Consider the following 22,126-nt stretch of genomic DNA (forward strand, 5'->3'; position numbering starts at 1 on the left):
AACTGAAGTGCAACGAAGATCTATGTGGGATCTATATGATGTTTTCCTACAACACCCCTAAAATTTCAGGACATATTGTGTCCACACAAACCCACTCATGTGTATCCACTATTACACCTTTGGCTGAAGATTACAATCTAACATGGTGGTTCCTGACCTTTGGTCCTCCATTTGTTTTGGACTTCAGCTCCCAGAAGCCCCAACCGATGTAGCCAACAGGAATTATGGGAGCTGAAGTCCAAATCATCTAGAGGACCAAAAGTTGGGAACTACTGATCTAAGAAGCTTTAATTTTTAGTGAAAATGTCCATTTAAAAAAATCAACTCATTGCCAAAATCTTTATAAAATTGGTGGGGCATAAATCTCCATCATCTTACTTGCTCAGAATGTGAGGTCCCAGAGAGGGATTATGGAGGCAGCTGGCCCAGCAACAAGAGAGAGGGCTTTTTCTGCTGCCCCAATTTTATAGGAGAGGCAGGATAGAAATAAATTATTATTATTATTATTATTATTATTATTATTATTATGCACACCCCATGGCCAGTCAGTGACCATTTTGGTCAAAAGAGGAGTTGTGCCTATGCACCATCTGCCATCAAGCAAGCCATTTGTGCAAAAGATAGGCAGTGTACCTAGAGAAGACACAAGAGTTACAGGATACAAGATTTCAGCAAAGTCCCTAGTTGCTATCCCTAGGTGTTCTTGCCAAGGGATCCAGCAAGTTTCTGTCTCAAATCCCCAATGTCTCACTGCTTAATCAACTCACCTAAGTGCCTTCGGAATATGTAATAGGGATGTACTAATGATATGAAGGGTGACTTAATTAGCTGCCTCCTTCAGAAGTCGAAACACAGCTGGCATGACTCCAAGGAATGGCAAGGACAGAGAACACTCATTGGCTTCTAATTTCTGAAGGTGGAAAATTCACTCTGTTTTCAGATTTAGGGAAAATGTATCATTGCTCTACGAACTGCATTCAGCTCATCCTTGTAGAAACGGCTGGAGGGATCTGTGTTTGCTCTTAATCACATCACACAAGACTGAGGACATGTTTTCTGCTTCAAAAAAAAAAATAAAGTCATGTCGTAGACAATATCTGAGGATAATGTGAGAAATTTGTATTCTCTTGGATTGTGTATCATGGATTATTTGCTTCAGCCAGCTCACTTTATATCCCTTGTCTTAGGAGACATGAAATGCAAGTGCAGATCTAGGGGCCTGGTTGCACAGGATACAGCCAGCTCATTTGAAATGCACTGCTCTAAAGACTAAAACAACACTCCCTGGATGTGTACCTGAGCCAGCGCATGCAAAAAGCAAGCTGTTCATTGCTGACTTTTCCACTAGAACTACAGATGTAAGAGATATAGGCTCAGCTTAATCCAGCTCAGTTCCCCCACTTTACCACACCTTCCAACATTTGACAAATGGAAAGTGGACACATGTGGCCAAGCAACATCAGTGTGCTCAAGGTGGCAAAAGTTATTAATTAAGGCGGTCCATATTCTGCCTCCTCTTCTCCTGTCTCTGTTAACTCTCTCTGAATTAGATGAGAGCAAACTTCATTTGCACTTTGAACTGCAACAACTGAAATGAGCCAAGGACAAGGAGGGAAGGAGAGAGAAACTGGGACTTTTTGAAAGCAGCTGGAAAAGTGGGATGACAGAGGATTAATTGGGACTGTCCCTGTCTTATCAGGATGGTTGGCGGGTATACCATATACCCCATGAAGTTTGTAGGCTGAATCCAACTCACTACGCTCTTCTGAAGGTGTAGCCACACAGAGTTAAAGCAGTTTGACACCACTTTAACTGCCATGACTCTATCCTAGGGAATCCTAGGATTTGTAGTTTGGTCAGGCACTAGAGCTCTCTGGCAGATCATACTGGATATTTCACCAAATTACAAATCCCAGGATTCCACAGGATGAAGTCATGTTGAACTGCTTTATTTTTGCAATGTGGCTACATCCTGAGCAGCAGTCCCTTGTGATTTGGGGATCTGGTGGTCCCAAAATTTGTTGGAGACAAAGGCATCAATACTTGCATAAAATTTGTATTTTTAAAAAAAATACTTGCATAAAGTGATGAGTGAAAGAGGGAATTTTAGATAATGCCTGGCCTTTGTTTGCTTCTCTGTATCTTTCTTTGTATCTAAACAGTCAAGCTTTTTGCTTCCTCCTTACCTGTTGAGATCACTTCCCCCTTCTTCAAGATGTTAGGGCCCTTTCGCACTATACAATTGTAGTGCTATAATTCCACTTTAGCTGCCATCATTCCATCCTATGGAATTTTGGAATTTGCAGTTGGGGGGGAGTTAAAATTCTCAGCTGAAGAGCTGTAGTGCCTGACCAGACTACAAAGCCCATGATTCCATAGAATGTTGTCATGACAATTAAAGTTGAATAATAGTACCATAATTGTGTAGTATAAATGGGCCCTTAGTTAGTCTCTTGATTGCCTTATTTGGAGGCCCAACCCCAGCAATGACTGCCAGCTCCACACCTGAGATCAAGACTTTAAGGGCTCTTGTAACCAAGTACAGGCTAACATCTTTTGTCTATCTCTTTTCCTATCCTAAGATGAATTTTCTGAGACAATAAATGTATGTTTTCTCTCTTTTTTGAACCTTACATGGGCATGCAAACTAATTATTCTTGTCTCTACCACAAGCTCATATTGAGTTTGCCCTGCTGCTGTTGCTGCAGTGTGCCTTCAAGTTCTTGGTCCCAAACACACTGCAAAAATAATGTGGTTTGAGACCGCTTTAACTGCCCTAGCTTAGCACTAGCGAATCCTGGGAGTTGTAGTTTATTGTGGCCCTAGAGCTCTCTGACAGAGAAGGCTAAATGCCTCACAAAATTACAGTTCTCAGAATTCCATAGCACTGAGCCAGAGCAGTTAAAGCAGTCTCAAACTGGATTATTTCTGCAGTGTGTTTTGGACCATTTTTGACTTATGGCAATCCCATCACTTTGTTTTCTTGGCAAGATGTTTCAAGGGGGTTTGCCATAGCCAGCCTTTGAGGCTGAGAGGGTGTGACATACCCATGGCCAGCCTGTGGGTTTCCATGCGCAGATTTGAACCCTAGTCTCCAGAGTCTCAGCCCAAAGCTCAAAACACTGCCCTATGCTGACTGCACTCTGCTTAATAGAGATACCAAATATTCCTAGAAAACTGCCATTGCATCTGCTGCTCCCAAAATGAGGGCATTGCCCCCCAACCAAAAATTCTGCCTCCTTCCCATAAAATTTTCTTCAGTTAAAATTTTAGTTGAGCCGCAAGAAATACAGTTTCAGAATCCAAAGAAAAGGCACAGGCAAATTCCCAAGGGAATGCAAACAGAGTAAATACAAGATTTCTGGGTAAATGATTTTTGATTCTCACTCTCTCCATTACTAGAAATGTGAAGATAATACAAAATTTCATTGTGGGGAGCAAAATTCATATAGGCAAGACAATGTCTTCATTCCCTGCTCCCAACAGCTACACCATTGGGTTGTTGGAGTTGTTATTTGAACAGTAGAACAGGCTATCTGCCAATACACCAAGTTTCTGGATTAAGATCTGTTCCGGTTTATGGGACATAAAATATGCACTTTGATTAAAATCTGCATTTTACAGCTGAATCTTTTATGGGGCAACCTGCAAGGGAATTTCTTTCAAATCTAAGTGTCATTTCTGTTTTTGAACTATTCAAACACCAGCTTCGGTGAATTCCTGATGGATGTATAAAAAAAATACTGCTTATAGAAACAGCTGAAAAAGCTGCCTCTGGGAAATGGCTTTACAATGATCATAAAATAGATGTTTTCTTTTGGTAATTTTCTCCGTCTTAGAAAGAAATGGGAAAATAACTATTTTTTTAAAAAATAATAATAATAAAAGTTTTTTGTGTTCTCTCAGAGAAATAAAACACACTTGGTTTTTCAAAGCTTATGCAAATATTCCCAGTCAAAAAAAGTAGGACAACTTTCGATGACAACAAAACTTTTTTTCCCCAGATTTGCCAGTTTCAGTTTCTGGATCAGAACAAGTTGCATCAAAGCAGGATTTTTCCCAGAAAAACACATAAACACACATACCAAGAAAAAAACATAACAGGAAAACATAATTCACCACAAATCCTCTCTGTACTATTATTTCATATGGATGCTGCAATTTAGAAATACAAGAAGCCATCTTATTTAAAAGTTGTATTGTGTGTCCATCTTGCTCAGTGTTATCTAAGTGGCTGTCAGTGTCTAAGTTTTCACATAGTCTTTTCCATCTCTTTTATTCTTTCCCAACTCTAGTGCTTCCCAAAATAATCACACATATAATCCCATCCCATCAGAGATCATGTAAAGCATATGACAAGTTCACATCAGATTCAATATCACCAAACATAAGGATCAGAATTAAAATCCTATGGACTAAAACAGCCAGTGAACTTCAGGATCATGATAATGACAGTGAGAGACAAGTGAGGACAATGTAAATATGTGTGCTGGCTTTTCCCAAGTAATGCCAAATGTCATATTGCAAGGAATCCCTGTACACTGTTGCATGTAATTTTGGTTTTGCCTTAATACTCATCTAGTTCAGCTTACGTGGCATTTCTCATAATATCCTGTTCTGTTGTTCCTTTAGCCTTTCAGGGTGTCCAAGAGCTACTTTTGCTGGGAAAAAAGGGAAAATCTCAGGGGATGAAATTCTCAACACTAAATTCAAGACCAGCGATGGTAAGCAAGCCTGGACTGAATAATACAATCCTGGTATAAAATAATGTAATGACATCACACCCCGGTTGGATTCAGGATCTCCCTTGCATTAACTTCAGATGAACCTCTGAGTGCAATGGGTCTATCTTCTGGATTTGGGAAGTTCCTTCTCTGTTGCAAATGAACAATTCCACAGGGTGCCCCAAACCTATGGACTGTTTTCAGTGGCCTCAGGGGATTGATGTGGGAAGCAGGAGATAAGGAATTATGCATGCCTGTAACAAGATTCAACACTCCATGTATAGACACAATGTTATTAGTAGACAATACATACAGTTTGTTGTTGTGTGTCCCCAAGTCATTTTTTTTTTCTTATGCTGACCCTAAGGCAGTGATGGCGAACCTATGGCACGCATGCCACAGGTGGCACTCAGAGCCCTCTCTGTCGGCACACATGCTGTCGCCCTAGCACAGAGTTTGCCAGAGTTTCTTACTAGAAAGCCAGAGGCACGTGGCACTTTGCAATAAATAAGTGATGTCCGGGTTGCAGTTTGGGCACTCGGTCTGTAAAAGGTTCTCCATCACTGCCCTAAGGTAAACCTATCACTGGGTTTTCTTGGCAGATTTCGTCACAGGAGGTTTGCCATTGCCTTCCCCTGAGGCTGAGAGCATGTGACATCCCAAGGGCATCCAGTGGGTTTACATGGCCAAGCCGGGAATCGAACCTTGGTCTCCAGAGCCACAGTCCAGCACTCAAACCACTACACCATGTTGGCTCTTGTATATTAAATTAGCCCTTTCTAATTCATGTGTTTTTAGACTGCTCTAATATGCAAATGTTTCTTACCCATAGAAGATCTCCCACAACACTGAACACACGAAGCATGCAACGCATCATCCAGATTACTGAACAAAATGGGCTTTATTCTTGCACATACACTTAGCATAGCTTTGAAATACTAGAGATGTCCTAATGTACTAAATACAGTGGATCCTTGTTATACGCTGGGGTTTGGTTCCAAGATCCCCCGTGTATAACAAAATCCGTGTATGCTCAAGTCCCATTAAGTATAATGACATAGCAAAATGGTGTCCCTAATAAAAAATGGAACATCAAGGTAAATTTATACTTTTTTGGAACATTTTCAAACCGTGTATGCTTAAATCCGTGTATAAAAAATCTGTGTATAAGAAGGGCCGACTGTACTACAAATATACACACGTTTGCAAATGTCTCCAGTTTTCTGTCAGATAGATCACATGTGGTTTACTAGAATGGAATTGTTTCAGAGCATAAGACCAATCAAAATAATTTCTCAGCCATGGCCATAAGAATAGGAAAATAAATCTTTGATTGTTATTTTTTTGTGGGTTTTTTGGGCTTTGTGGCCATGTTGTTGAAGAGTTTATTTCTGATGTTTCAGCAGCATCTGTGGTTAGCATCTTCAGAGAAGATGCCAGCCACAGATGCTGGCAAAAGGTCAGGAATAAACTCTTCTCAAACATGGCCACATAGCCCAAAAAACCCACAAAAAACTATGGATGCCAGCCATGGAAGCCTTCAACTTCACAAATCTTTGATTATTTTCTCCTTGCATGCAAGGATGAATAATTTCCGTGTGTGTGTGTGTGTGTGTATAGTTATGCAACAAAATGAACATTCCCATGGCACTGATACTAATATTGATTTCTTCCCACTACAGAGCCAAAGTTCAAAGTCAAAGTAGACATTGAAGGCATTAAGACAGTTGTAGTTAAGGCCCAAGATAGATGGGCCAAAAGCAGCGTGGCAGCGGCGATACTAGGGTCGATACTAGGGTTCTGGACCACGTGGCAACCGCACGGTCCGGAACCCTAGTGAATAACGGTGGTAGCCTAATAGTGTCCTGGACTGCGGCCAGCACACACACAAACAAACGCTGATAATGATGGCTCAGCCAAAAGAGCTGACTAGGAGCTGGGAGTCTACAGACCTTTCTAGTCAGAGAGAAGCAAGCCACAAACAAAGCCAAGGTCAGGATACGAGAGGTCATGGAAGTCAGTTCGGTCCAGGGTCAGGAGAACCAGAAGGTAGCAATAGTCCAGTTCGTTCCAAAGTCGTAGATACAAGACAGACAAGGGTTCAAGGAGCCAGTGCCGACAGCAATCACAATGAAGGATTCTACAATAATCTCTGGCAAAGGGTTGGCGTTTCCCCAGCTGCTTAAATGAGAGACGCCCTCCCTTGTGCCAGATGTGACTTATCTGCAGATTGCCTCTTTGCAAGCCTCCTGGATCGATGCACGCAAGAACTCTCAGCTCTCCTCTGCCTAAAGGAAGGGACCTCCATGCTTGGTTCTTCCACAGAGTCAACACTAGGCTGGTGAGCCTCAGGAGGGAACCCCACAGAGCTAGGACCTGGCTAAGCTTCAACCCCTGAGGCTGGGAGATCAGGGCTTGGGTCTGGCGGGGCAGAACTGGGAGCTGGTATAGCCTCCATCTCCTCCTCGTCCTCCTCGTCCTGCTCTTGGATGGCCATGACAAATGGTGGCATCCCATCCACATGGGCACTGCCATCTTGATGTAAGGGACGCACAGCGTCCGCAAGTTGCTGTGCGTCGCTTATGTCATGAGTGCACCAGTGATGCACTCGCGATGTAACCTGGGCACCCCCCCCCAAAAAAAAAACCTAGAAGAAAAACTTCTGGGAAGACATAAACACACACACCAAGAAAAAAAATAACAGGAAAACATAGTTTGCCACAACTGAGTAACGTTTGGCGGCTGCGACGTCCCTCCAGAGTTAAAATCAGATTGCCATCTTCAGGCAGTCTGTCTCAGCCCTTAGACACATCATAGGAAAACATTATTCACTAGAAAAGACAATTGTGCTTTGCAAAGGACAGTGGGCCTTAGTATCCATTAGGGTTTGGTTCCAGAACTCCCCATGGATACCAGCATCCATGGATATCAACACCCATTAAATATAATGGTGTCCCTTATACAAAATGGCAAAATCAAGGTTGGCTTTTGGAAATGTATATATTTTTAAATATATTTTCAAGCTGTGAATACTCAAGTCTGTGGATAAAGAATCTATGGATATGGAGGGCCAACTGTAGAAGGCAGTAGGAAAAGGGAAAGACCTCATTGCAGGTGGAGAGACTTAGGTCCAAAACACACTCTAGAAATAATCCAGTTTGAGGCTGATTAAACTGCCCTTGCTCAATGTTAGGGAATGTTAGGGAATTCTTGGAACTCTGGTTTTGTGAGACATTTAGCCTCCTCTGTCAGAGAGCTCTGGTGCCACAATAAACTACAATTCCCAGGACTCCCTAGCACTGAGCCAGGGCAGTTAAAGCAGTCTCAAAATTGATTTTTCAGTGTTTCCCATCCACTTATTGACTTCCTTTTGTGTAAATTGTCCTTGAGTTAATACTGAGCAAATTTCATATTGCCAATGGCTGTCCTCATCGCCACATTATCAAAGAAGTATATCTGACTAATAGGCTGCTCCTATTGGAGGTTTGGTTTCAACACTTTACATTATTCCTTTAAAGTTTGGATTGAAACATGGAGTGGATTCACCATTCTTCTGACATGGGGATTACGATCAGCATCTCAATCTTCTTCTGGACTTCCATGTCCTATTAACAGCAGATCAAGCCCCCTACTCCCAAAAAAATGTACTGTCAAGAAATTCTATTTAAATTTGCTCCACTGAAACTAGTTATGAACTTAAACATATAGCCGTGTTAGTTTGTAGAATCAGTATGTAGAGAGATTATTATTATTATTATTATTATTATTATTATTATTATTATTATTATTATTATCCTTTATTTATAAAGCGCTGTAAATTTACACAGCGCTGTACATACAATCTTTTTAATTGGACGGTTCCCTGCTCTCAGGCTTACAATCTAAAAAGAAATGACACAAAAGGAGAAGGGAGTGGTGGTGGGGAAGGGGATGAGGGCCAGCAGTTCTTCTCAACCTCCGAGGCCTGGATCAGGGGAGAAGGACTGGAGGGAGGGCTTGGTTTCTTAATGGATAGTTAATCTTCTTCCAGGGAGGCCTGTTGGAGTTAGTCTGCCTCTCTAGTAGGATAATACATATAAAATACATAGCAATACAGGAAATGATTCAATAAAACAGGCAACAAAAGAACATCAAATAGCAAGTGACAATTAAGCAAAGCCTGGGAATGCTTCTCTGAGCAGGATGGTCTTCAACTCCGTTTTGAAGCTGGTTAAAGAAGTGATGGCTCTTGCTCACGGGGGAAGAAGGTTCTTATAACACCTTTGGGACTAATTGAAAGAAAGAAGTTGGCAGCATGAGCTTTCATAGGCTTCAGTCTACTTCCTCAGATGCTTTTGATATTTGAGGAAGTAGACTGAAGCCTACGAAAGCTCACACTGCCAACTTCTTTCTTTCAGTTAGTCTCAAAGTTGCTACAAGATTTCTCTACATACTAGTTATGAACTTGCTACGTTTAAATTGACATGTAGCTTTCCCATTTCATGTATTACTTTAATGCACTACCCTGTGTTGGAAGGCAAGTTGGCAGCCATGTCTGTTTCCAAATGGTTTCTGATTCAGACACTGACCAAACCGAGATGTACTAAGTGTCAGCAAAATTGCACCGTATTCTGGATCTCTCTGCACATGTCAAACCAGAAAGATATCTGACTGATGTTTTATGTCACTTTTTTTTACAGTTCTAGAAAATGATGAAGAAATTAAGCAGTTAAACAAAGAAATTAGTGAGCTGAATGAATCCAACACTGAGATGGAAGCAGCCATGGTGAAGCTGCAGACACAGGTATTCATCTGTCTCCATTGTCTTTCCATGTTCATGTGCTAAAATTAACTCAATAGAGGTCATTGGAATGGCCCCATAAATTTTTTTTAAACCCACAAACTCCTCTATTTGTTGGTTAGAGTATGGTTGCATTTCTTGTATTCTGAACCCAAGAGACTCTTCAACATGAGAGGAATGAGTTTGTCCTGCCAAAACCCCTTCACGTTGCAATGCTTTTTTCTCTTTTGTAAGAGTGCAATGCACCTTTCTGCTTTATGCACAATTTGTAACCCTATGAGAAACCATATCTGCAGATACTAAATGGCTCAGCATCAAAGCCAGGAGGAAATATTTGTTATCACCAAGCAGTGTCCCCAAGTGGAAGATGTTATTCTCCACTGGGATGGGATGGCAATGTTTTCCTGCAGAGAAAGGTGGTCTCTCACTAGGGATGTTCAGCAGTGAGCATCTCACCCTTCCTTCTGGCTTCCTCCAGTACACATTTATAGAAAGATGTCTTCCTCCCCACCAATGAAAACAAATACTGGATGCTTCAAAAAATTTTGCAATAGATGAAGGATAGCCTACCCATACAGAAATAACATATTCACTCACTGAGAGGTGATCTCACAGAGGTTAATTCATTATTCTTCCCTTGTTAAACCTTTCTTCTAGTAACCTTTTATCTGTTGCTGATCAATTTTTGGTATTTTGCCTGTAGTTACTGACCTACCTCTGAACTGTGATGGTTATGAAACTAGCTAGAGGTTGCTCCTCACAACGCATGAGCTAAATCAGTGATATCCAAACCCTGGTCCTCCAGGTGTTTTGGACTTCAGCTCCCAGAAGCCTCATCATAGTCTGGCTGAGTCTGGTCCATACTCAGCCATGGCTAATAATCTGGAATTCAGGGAACTGAAGTCAAAACACTTGAAAGGCTAGAGTTTGAGAATCACTGAGCTAAATATTCCTGCCTAACAGATCAACTGACACCAGAGCCTGAGAACTTCTACTTTAATATCAGTTACAAGGTCCCTAAAAGTAACTAGTTAGCGGTATTTTTAAAGCAGCTCTTTATTTTCCTGATTTCCTCAAAGCGTCCCCAGAAATGGCATCCCCTGGAACCCGATGGGAACCCAATGGGAATGCTTGGAGATGGTGGCATTCTGCCATGCAGTAAACTAGCGTTCTGGGGCCCATCGGGTTCCCGTCACGCTCCGTGCTTGCCCCCGTTAGAACGCACTGGGGGTTTTAACCCCAGTGCGATAATCTTCACTGTTTTGCATCTGATTACCAGGACATAGTTGGATACTTCTCTGATCCCCACAACACCATCTGTCCTTCAAGCACAAATGACATGGGCAGAGAGCTTTGACAGCTCTATGGTAGGCCCCAGGAGGCTTTGGCAGTGCAGAGGAAGCAAGGGAATGCCAATCTCTGCAGCAACCTAAAGTAGGCATATGTAGGTCTAGGGTTAACTTATGTCAACACCAGGGTGTGAGACAAAGAGACCTTTAAAGTTCAAGATGGGATCACCAGGTTGTAGTTGTAACACACACAATACTTTAGCTTATTCAAGATCATTTCTCTTCTAATCCACATTGTTCCTAACCTGCAGATCTCAAGCATGGAGAAGAACCTTAAGAATATTGAGGAGGAGAACAAGATCATTGAGGAGCAGAATGAAGCCCTCTTCCTTGAGCTCTCAGGGCTAAGCCAGACTCTTATCCAAAGTCTTGCCAATATCCGCCTTCCACACATGGTGAGTAACTCTATTGTATGAGCTCAGCCTTTATCTGCAGAGCAAAGAACCCATTTCAGAAAGCATTATTGGAGAGGGAAGATGCTGCATGCAACATAGAAGACGAAGAGAAACCATTTAAAGGCATCAATTATTTCTACTTTTTTATATAAAATTCAGTGCAGCAGGGGAGTCCGCCATTGTAAATTAAGCATGTGAAAATCTAACTGCATCCATACTGCAGAAATAATCCAGGGTGACACCACTTTAACTGCCATGGCTGAATACAATGGAATTCTGATGTAATTTTATGATACATTTTGCTTGTCAGAGCTCAGACAAATTACAAATCCCAGAATTCCATAGCACTGGGACATGCCAGTTAAAGTGATGTCAACCTGGATTATTTCTGACATGCGGATGCAGCCTGTCTGTTTCAGTCTTGATGTGTTTCTTGCTGACCCAATAGCATTCACATCCCATCCCAGTTTCACATGGAATTGCAAGATTGTGATTTTTTTGTTCTGCATGGAAACTTATGCATACTTTTGGACTCTTTGTCAAACCATATTTTTGTATATCCATTTTTTTTACCTCTTTGTTTCTGAAATTCCTTTTCCATTGGAAGAAAGCATGTTTGTATACATGGTTTTATGTGTATTTTCTCCCTCTGAGATGTATCACAAATACAGAAATTCATGGATTTCTGAGGCATGATGGGCTTGGTTCTGTTGCCAAGTCTTGGCAATCACAAAATGATATTTCCATATGGCAATATAACCCCAATTATTTTCCCCATCCCTATTAAATATAGGAAGATTGGCAAAAAGGCCAGGATAATTTAAATGTCTGAAAGCAAGGAAGTGCAATCCCCATTCTAAGTGGCTAGTACAGCACATATCGATAACTAGTTACTTTTAGGGACCTTGTAACTGATATCACATTTTAACAAAAAATAAATAAACCAAACCCTGACACTGAGATATAGATGGACACAAAATGCAGCCACATGCAGCCCATAGGCCACATGGCTCCTAAAAGGCATTAGAAAAATAGGAATCCTGTAATCCATCTCAATATCTATCACTACATATTAGTATGCAAAGGGATCTTGTAGCACCTCTGAGACTAATTGTGCACAGTTACTCTCAAAGGTACTACAAGATCCCTTTACATATTGATATTCCAGACTAGCATAACACTGTCTACATACTCAGTAGCAGCTCAACCTTCTACTATATTGTAACACACTCTTTGCTGACCAATCTTTTCCTTTTGCCTTATGTTTTGTCACATTACACCACATAGCCCAAGTAGGTAAGAAAATAATAAAAGGACCATGATCAAAGATCCATGTTGCCTCCTCTCCCTTTTTTTTTTTTTTAACTAAAGTCTAAGATAGCATGAGGGGAGATAGGACAGGACTGGAATTTAGCATCAGATAGATATTGCAGATCCTGTTGTAAGTCAGTAAGCTTCCATTCTGTTCTGAATAGCTGTCAACAGAACAATCTCTACCATGAAGAGAGTATATTATACTTAACATGACAAGGTCTAGCAGGACCCAGCATGCTACCACTGTATTGCTGTGGAATTAGGGGAGGGGAATGTTGCACTAAAGTAGAATAACTGAAAAAATATTAATTACCTCCTCTCTGTTGTCAAGAACCTAATTGTGTTATGTGCACATTAGCACCATTTAAACACATTAGAAATGTGTTGTGCGACAAACAAGTTGGACAGACAAGAATACTGCATAGAGACTAGCAGCTTGAGCCAAAATACATCTTGTTCCAAAATATTTTTACACTGAAGTAGGTCTTGCTGACTTCAGTGGAATTTACTTCCTAGTAAGCAGCACAAGAATACCTTTACACCTGACACTAAAAAGCTTTCTTGCACATTTATTAATGTATGTGACTATGTAATATATGAATATTTGTTAATGCAACAAATAATTCAGATGGAAAAAAGCAAACATATATTCCAATTCATGGAGGCTTTAAATTCACATAGATCCAAAATACACTGCAGAAATAATCGGGTTTAACTGTCCTGGCTTAGTGCTAGGGAAACCTGGGAACTGTAGTTTATTATGACACCAGAGTACTCTGTCAAAGAAGGCTAAATGTTTCACAAAACTACAGTTCCCAGAATTCCCTAGTATTGAACCAGGGCAGTTAAAGTGGTCTCAAACTGGATTATTTCTGAAGTGTGTTTTGGACCTCAGGCAATCAATTTAAAATGAAGTTGATTTAATTTTAGGAATGAACATTATGTTGCCCTTGAAAGGGCTGCAGTGAACCATCTTGTCTAGTCCTCTGCTGTAAGACAGCCATTTTGTGCATAAACAGAAAGGGTATGGCTTCAATTTTTCATATTATTTTCCCCCTAGTAACTTTGTGGTCTACTACAGTGTTTTAAATTTACAAGACAAGAATGCATAAGTAAGACCTCTTAAAAGTTAAGGCACAACTAGCTGGTGTCAGGCCATTTCCAAGTACAGATAGTTCTCTGTATCCATGGAGTCTTTTTATCCATGCATTTAACTATCCATTGCTTGAAAATATTTTTAAAATATATAAATTCCAAAAAGCAAGCTGTGAATATAGTTTTATATAAGGGATACAGCGGATGCCAAGGGCCCCATGTAAGTAAACATGCTTAAGATCAAGGTAGCCAGTGTTGTCAATTCTCAACCTGCTTCATTTGAGTGTACATTGTCATTGTTCCATGTCTTTACATCCAGCCTCTGCTTAAAGACCTCCAAGGAGGGAGATTCTACCACTCTCCAAGGGAGTGTGTTCCACTGTTGAACAGCCCTTACTGTCAGGAGATTCCTTCTAATGTTGAGGTGGAATCTCTTTTCCTGTAGCTTGCATCCATTGTTCCATGTTCTAGTCTCTGGAGCAGCAGAAAACAAGCGTGTTCCCGCCTCAATATGACATCCCTTTAAATATTTAAACAGGGCTATCATATCACCTCTTAACCTTCTTTTCTCCAAGTTAAACATCCCCAGCTCCCTAAGTCGTTCCTCATAGGGCATGGCTTCCAGAACCTTCACCATTTTAGCCACCCTTCTTTAGACACGCTCCAGTTTCTCCACATCCTTTTTAAATTGTGGTGCCTAGAACTGGACACATTATTCTAGGTGGGGCCTGACTAGGCTTGCCATTTCACGGCAGTGGGCGGGACTTTCCCGCCTCCTGGGGGCGGGGCCCGGTCCCGCCCCGCCCTCCCCCCATTCCTGGGTGGCTGCCCGACTCTGAGCTCCCAGGGTTGCTGCCTCCCTTTGCTACAGTGCTGAGCAAGAGGGCTGTAGCAGCAGCATGACTGAAGCTAGCAGGGGGCTGCGTCTGCTGCTCTGCCCTGCCCCTATTGGCCAGCCCTCTGCTTCCTTATTTGGCATGCTCCAACGTCCAAGCAGGGAGGGCTTTGCACTCAGGCAAGCTTCTTCTTATTATTATTATTATTAAACTTTATTTCTATAGCGCTGTAATTATACGCAGCGCTGTACAAAGTTGGTAAAATTAGGAGTAAATAAAAGCCTGCCCAAGGCGTACATTCTAAGATAATAACAATTAAAAGAGGAATAGATAAAATTCTTTTAGTTCTTCCCCTCTTTCTCTTTCTCTTTCCCCTCCTTCTCTTCTTCTTGTTATTCCGTTTTTTTTTCCTTCTCCTCCTCTTCCCCTCCTCTTCCTCCTCTCCTTTTTCTTCCTTTCTTCCCCCTCCTCATCTTCTTTTTCTCTTTGTTCCTATTCTTCTTCTTTCTCCTTCCCCTTTTTTCTCCTCCTCCCCTTCCTCCTCTGCTGTTGCTGTTGTTATTGTTGTTGTTGTGTGCCCAACTCCTTTCTGACTTATGGCAACCCTGCCTCTAGCCCTCTTATTTACCCCCCTCTCTCTAAGCCTCCCTCCTCTTCTTCTCAGGGGTCCAGGGCTTCTCAAGGCTTTGCCCCCCATTAGAAAAGAAAAAAGACTTTGCAAGGGATCTGACCCATAAATCCCCCCTAAGTTGAGACATACCTGGGGAAAAAGAGGGGGTGAAGGGTTGGGGGGGGTTGAGGAGGCAAGGAAAAGGAGGAAGGGGGGAATTGCTAAGAAGGCCTGGGAGTGGGAAATGTAGTTTGCAGTGGCAAAAGGGGGAGCCTGTGGTCTTTCAAATCCCATGCCTGCTTGGGAGTGGGACTTGTAGTTTGCAGTGGCAAAGGGGGGGTGCCTGTGGTCTTTCAAATCCTATGCCTGCTTGGAAGTGGGACATGTAGTTGTAGAATTGGGCGGGGGGGGGGGGTATTTGGCCAGAAAGAGAAGTACATTTCTGCCATCTGTCTAGGAATAATGCCAAAATGTCCTCCATTTTGAGCAGCCGAAGAAACATGCATTTATATTAACATATATTAACATATAAAAAACGTGTCCTACATTTGAAAATGTGGTCCTACATTTGTCCCGGTTTGGAGGTCCTGACTTATGGCAACCCTAGGCCTGACCAAAGCAGAATAGAGTGGCACTATTACTTCCCTTGATCTTGACACTATACTTCTATTGATGCAAATGGGCTGTACTTTTGAATAAAGATCTGTAGCATAACATTGCTTATTTGGTCTGGCTATATCATTTAATGCCCACTTTTGTTTTTAATTGTATTTTTTTAAATTTGTAAGCCATTTTGTGTCCCAATTTTGAGGAAAAAGTAGAAATAACAATAATAATAATAGCAGCAATAGCAAGTACATTTCTATACCACTTATCAGTGAACTAGCACTCCCTGAGCAGTTTACAATGTGTAAGCCAATTGCCCCCAACAAGCTGGGTACTCATTTTTACTGACCCATGAAAGGATGGAAGGCTGAGTGGACCTTGGAGTGCTCCTCTAGGATCAAACTTATAACATTGTGGCTGCTGTACCAGCATTTAACCACGGTGCCACCAGGGCTCCCTTAATACAGTGCACCCTCTGCTTACGCAGGGATCCGTTCCGAATTCCATGCATGCTCAAGCCCCACTGGAATGAGTGGGGCTCGTGCATGTGGCAGCGCAGTGGTGCGTGCACGCCATGGGTGCACTCCCCATTCATTCCCCTTGCATCCCATGCGGCTCTATGCGGGTTTGAGCATATGCTCAAATCTGCGTATAGCACGCCTGCGTATGATGCAGGCGCACTGTAATATCAGCAACAGCAGCCGCAGCAGTGGTGAGATAGTCACCACAGGTGACTGAGTGCAAGGCTTTGCAAATGTTCTTCTTTCCCATGACCACTGTCACTGTCCTAGGAAGACTCATTCTGTTGGCACATGTTCTGCAAAGCTCCCCAAGAGTATTATCTGTGTTCTGAGTCCAGTTAAGATTCATGTGGCTTGTTTTGCTCATTGGTGTTTACTTTGTGTTCTCTTGCACCTAGGAACCAATCAGTGAGCAGAACTTTGATGCATACGTCAACACCCTTACTGATATGTACACAAACCAGGAGTGCTACCAGAATCCTGAGAACAAGGACCTGCTGGAAAGCATCAAACAGGCCATAAAAGGAATTCAGGTCTAGATCCAATGGGACAAAAAAAGGGGGGTAGAGAACCAGAAGAAGAAGAGAGGGAAAAGTAAAAAAATAAATTTTAAAAAGTGGAAATTCAAGTTACTGGAAAAATATAGAGGACCTTCACTCTGCATATTCAGGTTTACAAGTTACGAAACTTGTCGAATGAATGAATCAAAGGACCAAAATGTAACCAAGAGGCCATTCACAAGAAGAACTGAACTCAAAATGTTTTTGTTTACTTGGTGGCATCCCTTTGGCAAATGGTGCGGGCCTTGTTTTGACTTTTTGGCCAATTCTATGGGATGCAGCTTCCAAGAGTGGCTTAGAAGTAAAGGGGATCAAGGATGTTCACAAGCCACTGGGCACAAAGAAGGCTCTTGGAAGAATTAGTTTAAGGTTTAGAGCATTAAATGAACAGGGCTTTTATCTGTATCACAACATACTCCACAACATTGTGTTGCCTCTGGTCATGTCCCCAGGTAACACACACATCTTGTGACTTGTATCGTACATGTGAGTCTGGAGCTGCAGGTTATGTGTCCATCCCAATCTGAACTGGGATACTTACCCCACCAAGGATTCCGATACTTACTGGACATAAAAACTCTTACAAGTATTATAGAGTAGCATTATTTTTTATTTTCCAAAAGAGCAGCTCTGGATCTCCAGTGGAAAGCGCAATGGAAAAAAAATAATTACAAAAGGTTCTCAGGGAAGCTTTTTTGGAGTTTGCAACTACAGTATTCCTTTGTCCGTCTTAAAAAAAATGATGATAGCTATTAATGAACAGACCAACGTTGAAACATTTTGTATGGAAGAATTCTAAGTGTGTCATGGTCCAGTGTACATGGGTTTTGGAAAGTCCTTTTGCTGACCGTTCTGGTTCTGTTTGTTGTTGTGATCATCGTTGAGTAGCTGCAAAGCACCGCAGGCGTCAATGCCGGAGACACGTTTAAAGTGTGATAAGGAACAAAAAAGTGTCTAGGAAGAGCGATTTACTCTTCACTATGGACTTTGGCTGATACATACATGGTTTTTGATTCTCAGCTTTCTTTTCTACATTTTTTTTAAAAGTAAGTTTCACATAACAGAGTGATCATCATTCTACAAAAGGAACAGTTCGGTATAGATCTTCCAAAGAACCACTTGCTTTTAGTTTCAGTTCTTTGTTTGTATGTTTTGTTATCCCTTCGGTATACGTAGTCCGCTGTGCACTTAAAGAACCACAGTGAAGTGAATGTCTCTTGCAAAACAAATCTCTTCAGCACTGCCTGCATCCATAAACATATTTGCTGGATTTGTAAAAGGAGGTAAGAGGGGCAGGAGGAAGACATAAATGTTGATACAGCCTATATGGGTTGATAGATTGTCATAGGGGATCTCCCCTAAGTAAAAGAAATGAAGTATTTTTTCACCACTACCACTTTGAGGCCACTTTGGTGTTACACTGGGTTAGAGGAACTAATGGATGGCAGTGGCAGCTGGTGATGCTCATCTCAGGTGGGGTTGTGAATACAATGTAGCATTAGTTTTAACTTTGCAAGATGTGTTGCAAGTGCTGGACCTATTCTCACTACCTTGGATAGCTCCTTCAACTGACAGCCTTATCGCACAAGCCTCTTCTTCTAAAATGGTGCCGTTTTCAAAAGCACTATTCAGTCAGGATTGCTGTGTTCCCTATTTTCCCGGCCTTTGAGCCTTCATATTCCTGCAAAAACCTTATCACACGCAGCATTTGGTACTGCCCACCCAGTACCACTCAGTACCACCATTTTTTCCTAGTTTGGCACACAAACACAGAGAAAGAGATAGAAATGGAAATAGTAAAAAGGCCTTCTTTTTTTCATTTATGAGGGGCCCCCTAGTTTAATCACAGGCTGATGAAAATGGGCAACTACTGCTATCTGTCTGAAATATCCTCGTGCAGTGATGAGCATGTCTGAAGGAAGACAAAGAGAGAGGGAGGCAGAGCATTACTAAACTCTTTTAGCATTTCCTCTTACATTTTCAAGCCTGTGTGATAGGCTTTGTCTGTGTGTAAATGTATAAATGAGAGAGAGAAAGAGAGAGAATGAAGACACCAGTAGCACCATGCCATTATACCATTATAGTAACAGAACAGGGTGGAAAAGGGAATTAAGGGCTATTCCTTCTCCCCTGATCACTACATTTTCCCACCCAAAGCACACCTACTGACTACCCAGAAATTGCCATAAAAGCGCATTTGATATTTTGCACAGCAAATCATAGCACTACAGATGTGGGAAAGGAGATCATTAGCAAACTTTTTTTTCTGTTAATAGAAAGAAGCATTTTTAAAACCATCTCCCATAGGGTAACAACAGAACAGGGACAATGTCATGTGACAAGTGACAACCGAAGACACTTTTGCCCTGACGCAATTCTGATTTATTTACCTCGTGCGATGAGGCTCTCAAACATGGGGCTGATTCATGCTACAATTATAAAACTATTGATTCCATTTTAGGATGGCATCATCCTATGGAATCCTGGAGTTTGTAGTTGGATGGAGCTCTGGATTGCTCTTGCTGAGAATTCTAAAGGCCCCTCTCTAAACTGCAAACCCCAGGATTCCATAGGATGGAACCATGGCCATTAAAGTGGAATCATAGCACTATAATTCTGTAGTGTGGATTAACCCCCAGAGCAGATTCACTGCACCCAGACATGGAAGTCAGCAGCTGCCACTGGGTGAGTGGGTGAGGAGTGATATATCAGTTGCTCCCCATAGCCATCTGTACTGTAGTAATGGTCAAGAGGGTGGAGAGCATCTTGCTTCATAGCCCAGTCCAAAATATAGTAGTAAAGTGTCACTAGAGAGATACCATGCCTTTCCATTCCCTCCTTCCACATGCTCATACATCCTTATGCAGGGCCTCTGTGCACCTTGTGAGTTATGGTCCTAGCATATTCTAAAGCCAGAAGAGGTGTTTTATCAAATTCAAGAAGAAAAAAAAGTGTTAATTATTGTGCAAGGGATCTTTTTTTAAAAAAATATGGTGCTGAAAGGTCACTTCTTAATGGCAATAATTTTGTTTTCAAACTAAAACCCCCCGTTAAATTCTGCGGTTGCAGCCAGATGCCCGCAAACTTTACCTGGGAGTATGGCCTACTGAACTCAGTGGGACTTGCTTCCATGAAAATAAAAAGGATTGTGGTGTAAATGTATTTTCTAGCCAGCTAGGATGGCTTTGGTCAGGTTTTTCAAGAGTCCAAGAGCCCCTAGTGTGTACCTATGGCACTTCTTCATGCACAGAACACACATGTGCACATGTGCACTTATACCCTTCCAGATGTTGCTGTTCAAGCCACATCAAATGCTGCTTCAGAATGATAGAATCATAGCATTTGGAAGGGGCCACAAAGGCCATCAAATCCAACCAGCTGCCATGCAGGAATACATAACTAAAGCACTCCCAAAAGATGCCTACTCCACTTCTGTTAAAAAAAGCTCCAGAGAAAGAGAATCCACCACCCTCAAAGGCAGACTATTCCATTCCCAGACAGCTCTTATAAACAATGAATTCTTCCTAAAGTTTAAGTGGAATCTCTTTTCTTGCAGTTTGAATCCATTGGTTCATGGTCTAGTCTCTGAAGCATTAGAAGCCAAGCTTGCTCCATCTTCCCTATGACATCCCTTCAGATATTTGAGTATGGCCACCATATTACTTTTTAGATTTCTCTTCTCCAGGCTAAACATTCCTCAATCTCTAAGCCATTTTTCACAGGGCTTGGTTTCTATACATGTCACCATTTTGGTTGTAGCCCTCTGGACACCTTCCACCTTGTCAATATCCTTCTTGAACTGTTGGGCCCAGAACCCAGCATAGAATCTGAGGCAAGATCTGACCAAAGTTGAATAGAGTGGCACTACTGCTTCCCTTGATCTGGACACTATGCTCCTATTGTTGCAGCCTCGAATTGCATTGGCCTTTGTAGCCACTTCGTCACGCTACTGGCTCATGTTTAGCTTGTGATCTACTAAGACTCCTAGATTCTTTTCATCAGAAGGTTTCCCCATCTTCACAAGTGGTTTTTTGGGGAGCCCAAGGGGACTTACAGGGGAAAGCTAAGGAACCTTGGTCTAACTAAAGAAATATTGCATACTTTTTGGATCCCAAGTGAGATTTTTTTTCTGAAGTGGAAATGTAGGATTTCTCAGAGAGTTTTCATAGTGATAGGGGTCTTAAAAATATATGTAAACTTATGATCCTCTCTCACTATGTTTATTGCTAGTCATTTTTACAGGATAAACAAAGCCAGAAAAGAGGCATTAGAAATGCAGAATGATGATTCTGGCCAATGGGAGTATTATATTCATGTGACAACCCTGCCTGAAACAAGAACTATATTTAGCCTCCATAGGAAAATGCCTTAAAAGCCTAATCCTGCATATACTTAGGCTATAAACTAAAAGCCTTGGAGGCAACGGGAAGGGGCCAACAAGTAATAACCTAATGGAGCAAGTGGGGAAAATGAAGCACATGGATGACTTTACTCAAACGTTTAGCCTTGTGGTGGAATAATCCCACTGAGCTACTCATTGGAGTAAACTGACTTGTGTGCCAGAGATTATGACAACATTGGGCTCTTTGGCTTGGTTTATTGGTACAACCTGTGGAAAGTGCAAAAAGAAGAAAGCAAAGAAAGAAAGAAAGAAAATTGAAATTAAGTATTTAAAAAAATGTAATGCTTTCAATATGTAAATAGAGTCCAATTTGGTGGTAATTGCAGCTCATTTAGTATTTAACAGTAGAGAAATTGCACTTCCTTTAAAGAAAAAAGAAGGGTTGGGGGGAGTAGTTAGCTGAATAATCCTGTAAATTATTTGAGGGTGCATTCAAATGCACATACTTTGAGTGGTGGAACCGCTATGGAAGTGCACTTGCTGTGTTTTTGTCTATCCATACAGTCTTTTCCCCAGGACCAAGCTATAGGGGAAAGCAGTTTCTTCCAGTGGCAATAGTGGCAAGGCAGGCACAGCACTGATTGTCTAGCACCAGTGCCATCGTGAATCTAATTCCCCAGAGCAGTTTGCCAAATTGGGTGCATTTTGTTTCTCTTCTGTTTGCTGATCAAATGATAAATTGGACGAAATTCCAAGTCGAGCAATGTGGAAAGCCAATTTGCATTTGATTCAGATTCACAGATCTATCAAAAGCACTGGGAAGATGTAGAAAGAACGAAAAACCACAGTGAGTACTCTTTCTGTATGTACCCTGATCGGGGAGAAATGCACATACTTTATATTCACAACACCTTACGTTTAAGTTTCTTTTAACTATTTATTGAATCTGTTTTATTTATTAAATTTATATTTCTGTTGAAACTGGACATCACAT

The 22,126-nt window shown here is 41.6% G+C and overlaps 1 protein-coding gene across 1 annotated transcript in view; it reads left to right on the forward strand.

Annotated features, from left to right (window-relative positions):
* The window catches only part of MYT1 (myelin transcription factor 1), a 198,018-nt gene extending 180,292 nt beyond the window's left edge, over window positions 1-17,726 (forward strand). The window contains 4 exon segments of the mRNA XM_042464901.1: window positions 4,633-4,724; window positions 9,404-9,507; window positions 11,105-11,248; window positions 16,629-17,726. Coding sequence (XP_042320835.1) covers window positions 4,633-4,724; window positions 9,404-9,507; window positions 11,105-11,248; window positions 16,629-16,769 — 481 coding nt within the window. The 3' untranslated portion in view covers window positions 16,770-17,726.
* Window positions 17,727-22,126: the final 4,400 nt, after the last annotated feature.

The sequence above is a fragment of the Sceloporus undulatus genome, chromosome 4 (assembly GCF_019175285.1).
Source record: "Sceloporus undulatus isolate JIND9_A2432 ecotype Alabama chromosome 4, SceUnd_v1.1, whole genome shotgun sequence".
Classification (NCBI taxonomy): Eukaryota; Metazoa; Chordata; class Lepidosauria; order Squamata; family Phrynosomatidae; genus Sceloporus; species Sceloporus undulatus.